The sequence below is a fragment of the Anolis carolinensis genome, chromosome 4, assembly GCF_035594765.1.
Source record: "Anolis carolinensis isolate JA03-04 chromosome 4, rAnoCar3.1.pri, whole genome shotgun sequence".
NCBI lineage: Eukaryota > Metazoa > Chordata > Lepidosauria > Squamata > Dactyloidae > Anolis > Anolis carolinensis.
Genome location: NC_085844.1, coordinates 191,247,410 through 191,261,240, shown reverse-complemented (window position 1 = coordinate 191,261,240; position 13,831 = coordinate 191,247,410). Strand labels below are relative to the sequence as shown.

Sequence of the window (13,831 nt, the reverse complement as noted above, 5' to 3'; positions counted from 1 at the left end):
GGCCCCCAAAGGAAGGAGCTGAAGCGGCCTCGGCCGGAGGCTTTGGGCCCCGGCTCCTGCCTTCACTTAGAGCTGGCTTCTGCTCCAGCGATGGCTGCAGAAAGCAGCAAGCAGTTCTGGAAGCGGAGCGCCAAGCTGCCGGGCAGGTGAGTGAGGCGAGGAGGATCGGGCTCCTAGTGATGCCGGTTTAGCCCCTCATGTCATGTGTGGCGCCTTTCGCTGTTTAGAGGATCCAGGCTCTCTTCCTGAAGCAGAGAAGCGCCAACCATTAATGGTTTCACCAAGGATTGGACGATTGAGGGGATCCCCCCCCCCCTCTCTCTGAGGCTACTGCGGCCGGGAATTAGCAGCCTTGTTGACCCCAACGGTCTTTTTGCGGCGCTTGGCAACCACTTTGTTCGGCTTCCACCGCTTGAAGCTTCGAAATAGAGTTATCTCAAGGAGCCTCAGGACCTTATCACACTAGAGCTTGGTTCCACTTTAAACACACTTTAGGGAGAGGGCTTTAAACAGCTCAGTCAGACTGGTCCTGGGCCTCACCAAACTACAAACCCCAGAATTCTGCAGAAGGCAGAAACCGGATTTAAAGTGAATTCGTGCTTTAATGTGAACAGTCAGTCTAACTGGAGAATCTACAGTTTGACACCACTTTGATTGCTATGGCTCAGTGCTATAAAATTGTAGTTTTACAGGGACTTCAGCCTTTTTTACCCGAGTGCGCTGAGGCCTCACCAAACTACAGCTCCTATGAGTCTATAGCACAGAGCCATTACCATGGAAGTGGTGTCAGCTGCATTGGTTCTACAAAATAGATGTGCTCTTGGAGTCCAGCAAGACAGAGCTTTGTGAATAGGTTAGGGCAGGCATAGGCATAGGCAAACTTGGGCCCTACCTCCGGGTGTTTTGGACTTGAACTCCCCCCATTCCTCACAGCCTCAGGCCCCTTCCTTTCCCCTGTCAGCCACAGCTGAGGGGGGAAAGGAAAGGGCCTGAGGCTGTGAGGAATGGGGGGAGTTCAAGTCCAAAACACCCAGAGGGAGGGCCCAAGTTTGCTCATGCCTGGGCTAGGGACCTTCTCCTCAGAGGAGAAGTTTCTCCTTTATTTGCGTGAGTCAATCGGAGTTGATCAATATACGCTTATTATGCTGATCTGTTGCTGAACACTTCTATTAAAGTTGTGTGCCAAACCAAGCAATGAGGACTATCCTAGAGCACTGCTTCTTAAACTGTGGATGCCCAGCCCAGATGGGATCCCCTTATCTCAATCTTGGTGTCCCAAAAATTTGGCAACAGTAGAAGTTTTCTGAATGTCACGTAGTGACTGCTTTAAACATTTACACAAATCCTAACAAAGGATTCCCCCAGGCAGCCCTTGAAGCTGCAAGGCCATTCAGTGTTTATCAAAGTGGCCAACTGCTACATTAACATTTATTTATTTATTTATTTACAGCATTTATATTCCGCCCTTCTCACCCCAAAGGGGACTCAGGGCGGATCACATTACACATATAGGCAAACATTCAATGCCTTTTAACATAGAACAAAGACAAGACAAACATAGGCTCCGAGCGGGCCTCGAACTCATGACCTCCTGGTCAGAGTGATTCATTGCAGTGATTCATTGCAGCTGCTCTCCAGCCTGCGCCATAGCCCAAGCCCAAAAAGACAAGTCTCCCACCCTGCACTTTCCACAGATATATAAACCCCTCTTGCCTAGTTTTTCAACAGACCTCACTACCTCTGAGGATGCCTGCCATAGATGCAAGTGAAACGTTAGGAGAGAATGCTCTGGAACATGGCCATACAGCCCAGAAAATTCAAAGCAACTCGATTGTGCAGTGTTTACTCTGCAGAAAATGCCTCATCTGTATTTCATAAAAAAGGAAAACCGGCCTGTTTAGCAAGCCTTGTAAATGCTGATTTAATGTTTGATATTATTACTACTTATATACCCAGGGTCACGTAAAAATCACTTGGGCAGAAAGGGATCCCTAATGGAAACGTATAAGAAGCCCTGTCTTAGAGTACCCTTTTCCTGTCGAAACTGGAAATGTTTATGAAGAAGTTCAAGACATGAGTCTGATATTACTATAAGAACACACACACAAACAAAATACATAGCACAATTTCTAGGGCAGGAGTCCTCAAACTTTTTAAACAGAGGGCCAGTTCATGGTTGCTCAGCAGAAGCTAGAGTGAGTGCACTAGATTCTGAACAAATTGTAGCGGTTCTTTGCTCTATGTTGCTATGGTTTAGACTTCACTGGAAAGAATATGCCAAGACACACAGCGGCTAAAGTTACCATGCATATTTATTGGAATCCAAGAATTATACATTCTGCCCATGTATATAGGGTCTAAACTACAACATCATAAATCATTCAATGACTGTGGTGCCTTTGCCACATACCAGAACCCACCTCCTCCCATCTCAGTGCAATTGTCTTTTATGGCTGGTTCATATGTCCTTCCAGAATCCTGTCCTCCCTTTTTGGCAAAGGACATGTGTTCTATCTCAGGGCTGTTAGTTGGGTGGCATGAATGAGTGATCATGACACTCAGACTGTTGGAGGACCAGACTGTAGTTCAGGGGAAAAAAATGAATGAATTCCTGTGCACACTGCACATATCCTATTTGTTGTGCAAAGAAATCTGAAGGAACAATAGAGTACAAACCTGACACAACCAATGACGAACAATTTTAATCAACATAAAAACTTATTAGTATTTCAATGGGAAGTGTGGGATTGCTTTTCTCAGATGAGATAGTCAAGTTAATTAGGATTGTTATTGTATGCCTTCAAGTCATTTCAGACTTAGGGCAACCCGAAGTCTAAAGTTTAGGGTGGGGGTTGGATAAATTACCTTGGAGGACCGCATCCTGTCTGCTGGCCTTAGTTTGGGGACCCCTAGTTTAGGGTGTATCTGAACTGTCAAATACAGTTGGGCACAAATTCAGCTGCCATGGCTGAATACTTTGGAATCATAATAATTGTACTTTGGTGAGATACCAATATTCTTTCGCACAGGAGGCGAAAGAATGTGCAAATCTACAACTCCTATGGATCCATACCATATAGCCATTGCAGTTGAAGTGATGTCAAACTTCATTAATTCTACAGTGTAGATGCACCCTAGTCTTCTACTACAGAAATCCTTTTATTAGTTGTGACATCAGATCTTCCCATAGCATCCCATTTCAAAACAGGTGAGGCCATGGTCTGTGGTGCTTGAATTATAGAGAGTCCAGACAGCCTTCTTCTCCACTTCCTATTTTGATTCCTCATAATTCAAGCGTAGATATATACATAATGCAAGGACTTCGGAACCAAATATTGATTTATTTCCTGTTTCATAAGTAATTCTTATCATATTCTTTGGGAACATGACCCCCAGGAAAATTATTGTTGAGAAGAATTTTCAGCTATTTATGTGTAGCATCTTGATTTGGACACACGTCTTCCAGTTTTGAGGAGAGGTTTTTTTATACTAGAATGTGAAAAATCATTCTTTCTGCATTCATTATCTTACAACAACTTAGCAATGAATATTCAGAGATAGTTTTTTAGTTCCTTCCTCCGAGATATGTCCTACAGTATCCGGTATTCACTGGTAGTCTCCCATCCAAGTGCTAAACAGGGTTGATCCTGTTTGGCTTCCCAGATTAGACAGACAGGATCTGGTGCCTTAGTATATTTAGGCACACAGTTGTATCTGTACATTGATTTAATTTATTTACTTGCCTGTTAAAATATACCTGGCAACATGGAAAAACCTGACACAACCATTTGTCAACTCAAAAGGGGCTTAAGAGATACTGAAGCCTTGTTAACATGATCAGGAGTCTGTGTTCCAGAACAATGTAAAGAAAGATCAAGACACATCTTTAATGATAGATATGTGGTCGTGATAGAGTCTGTATAGATTGTGTAAATACTGTTGTACACATTCCCTCTAACCTTTTCTTGACCCTGCAGTCCCTCTACAGCAAGGGCTGGAATGCTTAGCTGGCTTTAATTCCTGCCAAGCTAGTTAATTCTATTTCTGCTTCTAATACATTTTTTCTGTCAAATGCTAGCAAATTGCTGGATAATTTAGATTTGTGAGGAAACACTATAACATGCCATATAATGCATATTCTTGAGAAGAAGAAAAATGCAGCATCTCACTATCTTAGGTTTCTTGTTTTGGTGCCACATCTTGTATGTTTTTTGCCTTTTTCTAGTGCAACATTTAACTTTCATTGATATCTACTTTAAATAGTAGAGTTGACTCAACCAGGCAAACCGGTTTTGGGAAAACAAATGTGCCAACTTGAACGTCAACCTAATCAGTGAATTTCAACTTCATCACTTTCAGTGTAATCTGTCAGCCAGCCAGCAACCTGTTATGATATCTCAGTCCAATGGAAGAGTCAGTGTGTGTGTCTATACTCCAGACTTTATGCATATAGCAGTGTATTTCTTTCACTTTTGCTCTTTCTGTGACGTGTGTTTTCCTTAACATTGATCAGACCAAAGGCTAGGTCATAACCCCCCCCCCCCCCCACACACACACACAAACACACACTGCATAGTTTCCCTTTGCCCCAGATTGTGTTTGTTGTGAATAAATGGTCCAACTTGTTTGTTGTGAGCATAGTGTGTCATTTGCTATGACACCGTTTAACCTGTGCTAGGAAAGTCTATGTTTGTGTCAAGTAATTCTGATGACCTGCTCATTCCTTGTGTAGTTAATCATGCCTGAGAAGAAAAAATGCTTGGCACACATGTAGTCAAGTGAACTGGTCTGTATTAAGCCCAGAACAAGGGAAGGAAAATGTATTTCACTTGGCGTTACAGGGCAGTGGATATTCTTAGAGAGCTGCTTATCAACATTAGAAATCTTTCCCATGTGTTCTCTCTGCACTAGCCAAAGGGCAGGCCAAGGAGGAATTTACAGTGGAGCTACCATTTCCACAGGCTCGGGATACATGGATTGAACTGACTGTGGATTGAAAGAAGTGGCAGCAAGCTTCCAGCACAAGGCACACACTCTCTGGGCTACTTTGACTTTTGGAGGGCATGCCAATCACCTGCAAATGAGTGAGCAGATGCATCCAGATGCTGGCTGGGATCTGAAAAATGTGCGCCTAGTGGCTGAGGCTTGTTGCCACCTCCACTGTTGCCCTATGCCTTTTTATTAATATGGACTCCAGCACCTGCATTTTTTTGCTGTCTGCACAGGTTCCTGCAACTATCTCCACTGCAGATACCAATCCCACTATGAGCGTGCAGTGGATTGCAGTATGTCTTTGCTTTTGCTTAGCATGCTTAACTTGTGGGAGAAAGCTGAGATTACTTAGTGAATTACTGTATTTACTCGAATCTAATGCTCACTTTTTTGATTAAATTAACTTTCCAAACTTGGGTTGCGCATTAGTGTAATATGGTAATCTTAGTGCAGACTCAAAGCAAAAGGAAGCTATTTCAGGAGAACCTGGAACTCCTATTGAGGGACATTATCTTTAAATTAATTGTTATGGCTCAATGTTATGTGATCCTGGAATTTGTAGTTTGGTGAGGCATCAGCATCCTTTGACTGAGAAGGCTCAAGACCTTGTCAAACGACAGCCCCCATGACCCCATAGCATTGAACCAGGGCAGTTAAAGTGGAATTCTTCAACAGCATAGATGTACCACAAGGTTTTCTTTTCTGTTGTTCTAAGCTTTGGTGTTCTAATACTTTTATTTTTAAAGAAGGAATTACAAGCAGGTGGCCACTGTAATGCACACCTTTTTTGACCAAATGATAAAGAGTGCACTTTTTGCCACTGTGCATTACACTTGCCAACATTTTTTTTTTTTGGGTTTCAGGGTTTTGAAAATTGAGGTGCACATTAGATTCAATGGTGTATTAGACTTGAGTAAATATGAGTATTTGAAGTTCCTGGATAATTTTGTCACATAAGTTTATTTTTGTTTATCTTCTCTGCCTCTGTGCTGTATTCTGGATAATGTAAATTAATTTATGAGTGAGTTTACCATATATATTTGTGTATAACTCCATCTCGAGAAAAAATCAGGGGCAGGTTTTGGGGCAAAAATTATGTATTTTATATGGCCCGTGGATATATCAAGGGTCATTCTGCCAAGAGTGGAAAACACCAATGCCTTTTCAGGGTACCAGCCACTCCTGGCCACTGCCATCATTTCCCCATTCAGGCATTAAAATAGGCCAGAAGCAGCATCATGGCAGAGAGAGTGAAAGAAACTGGTGCTTCTTTTAATTTCTTCCGAGATGAACTAAGCTCCTGTCTTTTACCACTCTACTTAGAAAAGAGGGTGGTTCCTTTTTGTAGGAGTTAAACTACAGTACTCACACTGACCCATAGATAAGTTAATCCAGGTTTTTGGGTTGATATTTTACTAAAATTTCCAGGCTTATACTTGAGTGTATAGGATAGATGTCTGAACCCGAAATTTGATATATGGAAGATCTTGTTTCAAATCAGATGAATTCCCAGTCAGTTGGAGGTCTGTGTACTTGCTTTATGTTGATGTTTTACATAAGTCATGTCTTCATTCTGTTGACCCATTACATGTGATAGACATGATGGCCAAATGGACTTTCAGTGCAACCAGCCGTCATCATGACTAGCAGAAATCAAGTTGATTACAAACATCATTGGCACAAGATTAGCAGTTATTCAGATTTTGCTATTCATATCAACTCCCTAGGTTTGGATATATATATTTGTAGTAATTTTTGGTCATTTAAATGATGACTGTGTCATTCAGAATGGATTAAAGCGACTCAAAATGGGGGCTCATGGTCCGATGCTGGTTACTGAGCCATCTCTTGACAGTCACTGTCAAGTCTGCAGGAAAGAATGAAAGAATTGTCCAATGGGCTCAAGAACAGTGTTGATCTCTGGCATATAGGGGATCAAATTGTGGGTGCCTCACATCAAATTAAGATTAAGAAACCCTGGACTAAATGATGGGAGCAAAATAAGTTCAGAGAGAAAAGATTCAGAATTGTAGTACAGTGACAGCGATTGCTTGAGGGCAATGTATTTATGCCCTATTTACTTTTAAGGAAGTATCTGGGAGGCTTGTTTAATAATTCAGTAGAGGCAAGGAAGTAACATTGTTTACCTATTTGAAAAAAAACCTGACTATTCAAGAATGAATACAAAGTAAGACACTGGTTTACTCTAGTACATACTGCTGCTGCTGCTCAGTCGTTTAGTCGTCTCCGACTCTTCGTGACCTCATGGACCAGTCCACGCCAGAGCTCCCTGTCGGCCGTCACCGCCCCCAGTTCCTTCAAGGTCGAGCCAGTCACTTCAAGGATACCGTCCATCCATCTTGCCCTTGGTCGGCCTCTCTTCTTTTTCCTTCAATTTTCCCCAACATCGTGATCTTTTCCAAGCTTTCCTGTCTCCTCATGATGTGGCCAAAATACTTCAGCTTTGCCTCTAATATCCTTCCCTCCAGTGAGCAGCCGGGCATTATTTCCTGGAGGATGGACTGGTTGGATCTTCTTGCGGTCCAAGGCACTCTCAGGATTTTCCTCCAGCACCAGAGTTCAAAAGCGTCTATCTTCCTTCGCTCAGCCTTCCTTATGGTCCAGCTCTCTCATCCATAGGTTACTATGGGGAATACCATTGCTATCACTAAGCGGACCTTCGTTGCCTGTGTGATATCTCTGCTCTTCACTATTTTGTCAAGGTTGGTCATTGCTCTCCTCCCAAGAAATAAACGTCTTCTGACTTCCTGGCTACAGTCTGCATCTGCAGTGATTTTCACGCCTAGAAATATAAAGTCTGTCACTGCCTCCACATTTTCTCCCTCTATTTGCCAGTTATCAATAGGTGTAGTTGCCATGATCTTGGTTTTCTTGACGTTTAACTGCAACCCAGCTTTTGCACTTTCTTCTTTCACCTTGGTGATAAGGCTCCTCAGCTCTTCCTCACTTTTGGCCATCAGAGTGGTATCATCTGCATACCTAAGGTTGTTAATGTTTCTTCCAGCAATTTTAACTCCGGCCTTGGATTCCTCAAGCCCCGCATGTCGCATGATGTGTTCTGCGTACAAGTTGAATAGGGAGAGTGAAAGTATACAGCCCTGCCATACTCCTTTCCCAATCTTGAACCAGTCTGTTGTTCCGTGATCTGTTCTTACTGTGGCTACTTGGTCTTTATACAGATTTCTCAGGAGACATACAAGGTGACTTGGTATCCCCATACCACTAAGAACATGCCATAGTTTATTATGATCCACACAGTCGAAGGCTTTAGAATAGTCAATAAAGCAGAAGTAGATGTTTTTCTGAAACTCCCTGGCTTCCTCCATTATCCAGCGGATATTGGCAATTTGGTCTCTGGTTCCTCTGCCTTTTCTAAACCCAGCTTGGACATCTGGCAACTCTCACTCCATGTATTGCTGGAGTCTGCCTTGTAGGATCTTGAGCATTACCTTACTGGCATGGGAAATAAGTGCCACTGTACAGAAGTTTGAGCATTCTTTAGCGTTTCCCTTTTTTAGTATGGGGATATAAATGGATTTTTTCCAATCTGATGGCCAATCTTGTGTTTTCCATATTTGCTGGCATATGGCATGCATCACCTTGACGGCATCACCTTCCAAAATATAAACAGCTCACCTGGGATCCCGTCGTCTCCTGCTGCCTTGTTAGCAATGCTTCTTAAGGCCCCTTCAACCTCACTCCTCAGGATGTCTGGTTCTAATTCACTCACCACACCATCAAAGCTATCCTCTATATTATTATCCTTCCTATACAGATCCTCTGTATATTCTCGCCATCTATTCTTGATTTCTTCAGCTTCTGTTAGGTCCCTGCCATCTTTGTTTTTGATCATGCCCATTTTTGCCTGAAATTTGCCTCCGATGTTTCTGATTTTCTGGAAGAGATCTCTTGTCCTTCCTATCCTATTGTCTTCTTCCACTTCCATGCATTGCTTGTTCAAAAATACAGTAGAGTCTCACTTAGCCAAGCTAAACGGGCAGGTAGAAGCTTGGATAAGCGAATATCTTGGATAATAAGGTGGCATTAAGGAAAATCCTATTAAACATCAAATTAGGTTATGATTTAACAAATTAAGCACCAAAACATCATGTTATACAACAAATCTGACAGAAAAAGTAGTTCAATACGTAGTAATGTTACGTTGTAATTACTGTATTTACGAATTTAGCACCAAAATATCCTGATATATTGAAAACATTGACTGCAAAAATGGCTTGGATAATCCAGAGGCTTGGACAAGCGAGGCTTGGATAAGTGAGACTCTACTGTAGTTCCTTGTCTCTCCTGGCTAACCTCTGGAATTGTGCATTTAATTGGGCATATCTCCCCCTATTGCTGTTTCCTTTCGCCTTCCTTCTTTCTTGGGCTACTTCCAGTGTCTCAACAGACAACCATCTTGCCTTCTTGGTTTTCTTTTTCTTTGGGATGTACTTTGTTGCTACCTCCTGAACAATGTTGTGGACTTCTGTCCATAGTTCTTCTGGGACTCTATTTATTAAATCTAGTCCCTGAAATCTATTCTTCACCTCCACTGCATATTCACTGGGAATATTTGTGAGATCATATCTAATTGGTCTGTGTATTTTCCCCATTCTCTTTAGTCTGATTCTAAATTTTGTAATAAGAAGTTTGTGATCTGAACTACAGTCAGCTCCACGTCTTGTTTTCACCGACTGGATGGATGTCCGCCACCTTTGGCTGCAAAGGATGTAGTCAATCTGATTTCGGTGTTGACCATCTGGTGAAGTCCATGTGTAAAGCCATCTTTTAGGTTGTTGGAAGAGAGTGTTTGTTATGCACATTGAGTTTTCCTGGCAAAATTCTATAAGCCTACGTCGTACTTCATTTTGTTGTCCCAGACCATGCTTGCCTGTGATCCCGGTTATCATTTGACTGCCCACCTTAGCATTCCAATCTCCTGTAATGAGAATAATGTCTCTTTTTGGTGTGTTATCCACTAAGTGCTGCATGTCCTCGTAGAACTTACCTAATTCTGCTTCTTCAGCAGCTGTGGTTGGGGCATATATTTGGATCACTGTGATGTTAAATGGCTTGCCTTGAACTCGAATTGAGATCATTCTATCATTTTTTGGGTTGCATCCAATCACTGCTTTCGCAACTTTATTATTAATTATGAAGGCTACTTCATTTCTTCGGTGTTCCTCTTGTCCGCAGTAGTAGATCTGGTGGTCATCTTTTGTGAAGTGACCCATTCCAGTCCATTTCAGTTCACTGACTCCCAGAATGTCTATCTTTAATCTTGGCATCTCACCAATAACCACATCCAGTTTGCCCTGGCTCATAGATCTTACATTCCAGATTCCTATAGTATGTTGATTTTTAGAACATCGGATTCGTCCTTCACCTCCAGCACCGTCGGCCATTAGCTTTCCTTCCGGCTTTGAGCTAACTGCGTCAACACATCTGGGGCTACTTGGACTAGTCCCCTGCTCCTCCCCAGTAGCATTTTGACCATCTTCCGACCTGGGGGGCCTATCTTCCGATGGTATACCGACATTTCTCTGGTTGTACTGATCTATGTAGTTTTCATGGCAAGAATACTGGGGTGGGTTGCCATTACCTTCCCCAGGGATCGTGCCTGGTCTGACCTCTCTGCCATTACCTTCCCATCTTGGGTGGCCCTGCACGGTATAGCTCATGGCTTCATCGAGGCACTCAAGCCCCAGCACCACGTCAAGATAACGATCCAAGCTGGGGAGTGCATACTAATGTACTATATAAATAATTTCAAAGAATTTCCCAGATATTTTTTGTCCATTAGTTTTTCTTTTTGAAATAAACAGGAATTTTCACAGTGCTTTAGAATTCAATGTGATCATGCTGGAATAAAAGCAAGGTGCATAAGTAATCATCGTTATATACTTATCAAGAAGCCATTTGAAAGACTACATATTAAAAGTTCAAATTCACACAATCTATTAATATTGTTGTAACTAGAACTGAAAAGGTTCTCTGCACTTGCCTTTTCCTAGCCTCATTCTCTTTGCATCTATGTATTTGTTCTGATAAAACATCTGCCATGCTGTAGTGGCAGTAAAGAAAATATCTGTTCTCCTTTTAGAAATACTGCTTTTCGGCTGTATGTGATTTTGAACACTTTGAGTTATGGAAGTTGTTTGTGTATGGCCCTTAATATACTTATAACTGAGACTCAAGCAGTTATTTACAATCACTTGAACAGTACTTTCTTTGTTTTCCCTGCAGCATTCAACCTGTCTATGGAGCTCAACACCCTCCACTGGATCCCCGGCTCACTAAAAAGTATGTAATGCCCCTTCACTTCTTCAGAAGACAGTTGCTTTGTAGACATCATCATGACAGAAAGGCTTTTCTCTCTCTATCCACTTACTTTATTCTCTTATGGAATAACATTCTTGTGGCTGGGGGGAAAGCCACTTCATACTGGTGATTGGCAGTGAGTTTAATGGATCAAACACAGTGCCTGGTGTGTTTGAATAAAACATCAGCTTTGGGTACAAAAATTGCACATTTTCCTAAATGAATTCGAACTGGAAAAAAATCCCTTTTTAGAACTAGAGAACACATTTTCCTTTGCAAACTAGAACTTTGCAAGAACACTTTAAGACTGGAGAATATGCAGTTATGGATGGAATATTTTCTGTTGAACTTCAGTTGTCACTGTCTTTAAACCACTGAATTGTCCTTCAGAGACTATTCAGAATTTATTTCTCTCTCCTTTTTGCTTCTTTTACTGAAACTATTGACTATTGTAACATGTAGCATGCTGGTGGCTTTACAATAAATTCCAGGAAGATACTCACATTACAGTAGTTGCTTTCATTAAATCTGGTTGCCAAGAAATTAAAGGGCTGTGGATTCAAAACTCCATTATATTTTCTAAAGGGGCTTTCTACAAGGAAAAGGTGCAGCTCAAAACAGGATAATGCTTGTTTTAGTAAGGAAATAATGCAGTCACCAAAATTAGGCTGTAGATTCAGGATGTGTACCAGTCATAGGGTTCAATCCATACCCTATATCAAACTTCGTTCTTCGACAGCTTAAAAGAGTTTCCTTCTCTGATTCTGATCCAAACTGTGATTTCCAAAAATCCTTTTTCCACACCTACTATTACAATGAATGATTATATGGAATTAAGCATATGAGTTTTTTTAAAATGCATAGAATTGGGTGAAATTTCCAGGTATTTCAGTTGCTTCAGAAATATCTCGCAAATTGGTATATGGTGGTGTGTTTTTTTGTTTGTTTGTTTGGGATTTATTTTTGGAAGACCTCAGGTTTAGGAATATTCAAAAATGAATCCCTTTGCTTCTTAGGTTTTTTTTTTTTTTTTTTTTTTTTTTTTTGCAGAGTGGGAGAAATTTGTATAAAAGTAGTATACATTGGTTCTCCAGAAAGAAACTTGTAACATTTCAGAAGATGAGCTTCAGGCATTTTGCGACAGACCAGAAAGTAGTAACAAGGGATTTGTTTTTATCTAGTACTAACTTGGGTACCCAGCAATGCCCAGGTTATTTGAAAAAGACCTTGTTTGTTTTTGGTTGTTAAGTATTCTCAGTTTGGTCATATGTTATGTTATGTCTTAGAAAAAACTCAGTCTTTCCTGTAGTTTTTAAATGAATACTCCCATTAGAAAATACATGTGGAAATGCAGTTCCCAAAAACCTTGTGTCAGTCCTCTCCAAACTCTGCCAGTATTCACAGTTAGCCGTGTCGGGCCAGTGTTCCAAGTTTGGTCCAGATCCTTCACTTGTTGGGTTCAGTGTTATCTGAATATAGGTGAACTATAACTCTCTGATGTCAAGGTCAGTCACCCCAAGTTGGCTTTGTTGGATCTATCTGCCAAATTTGGTCCAGATCCGTCATTGGTGTGGTTCAGAGGGCTCACGCAATACAGTTGAACTATAATTCCTAAAGAAAAGTCAATCACCTCCCAAATCCACCAGCATTCCCAGTTGGCCATGTTGAATGTATGTGCGAAGTTTGGTCCAGATCCATCATCAAATGGGTTCAGTGTTTTCTGAATACGAGTGAACTATAACTTCTGGATGTCAAGGTCAGTCACGCCCAAACCCCACCAGTATGCAAATTTGGCCATGTTTGGTCTGTGTGCCAAGTTAGTTCCAGGTCCATCGTTGGTGGGGGTCAGAAGGCTCTTAGATCGCAGGTGAACTATACATCCCAGTCCCTCCAACTCCTATAAATCATAGTGAATTCTCCCCAAACCTCTCCAGTATGTTCAGTTGCTGATCAATTCCCCTGTTTGCTGTTGCCATAGGAAAGGGTTAAGGGAGAGGCTGTGGGCAGAGTCATGCAAATAGAGAGAGAAAGGAACACTGGGGTGTGCTCGCTGTAACCTGCAGTGTCCTGGGAGGGAATGACTTGGTGGTTCCTCAGCATTGGGAACTATAGCCTGTTTGTGGAGGCTGAAGGCTGTCTATATGTGTGCCACATACACACATACAGATTTTCATTTTTATTATGCGTATAGATAATGGTGTAGGCAGGCACTATATACATGTGCATTGTAGAGATATCCATAAGTGGAAAAACTGGTAACACTTCAGAAGGGCAGGTGATGGGATTAGGGAGATAAGATGGTTGAAACGGTTTTTGTGATTTCCTTCATTGGTCTTTGCTGAACTGGTGACATAGAAATCAAAGAGACATTAAATGCTTCTTCGAGACAGTGGGCAAGTGATACTATATTGTGAATATATAAAACAGACCTGGTACATACTGGGATGGAAACTGTTCAATCCTCCAGATGTTATTGGATACAAAGTCCCAACAACTT

General features: G+C 41.6%; 1 protein-coding gene across 3 annotated transcripts in view; it reads left to right on the top strand.

The window, feature by feature from the left end:
* Nucleotides 1-12: 12 nt before the first annotated feature.
* tbc1d22b (TBC1 domain family member 22B) overlaps nucleotides 13-13,831 on the top strand; it is a 69,770-nt gene continuing 55,951 nt past the window's right edge. For 2 of the 3 annotated variants that reach the window (XM_062978440.1, XM_008119319.2), the window contains exons 1-2: nucleotides 13-146; nucleotides 11,260-11,316. In XM_062978440.1, the coding sequence (XP_062834510.1) occupies nucleotides 91-146; nucleotides 11,260-11,316 (113 nt within the window). In that variant the 5' untranslated portion in view covers nucleotides 13-90. The remainder of the gene's footprint in view (nucleotides 147-11,259; nucleotides 11,317-13,831) is intronic. The other variant, XM_062978441.1, reaches the window with a different exon arrangement.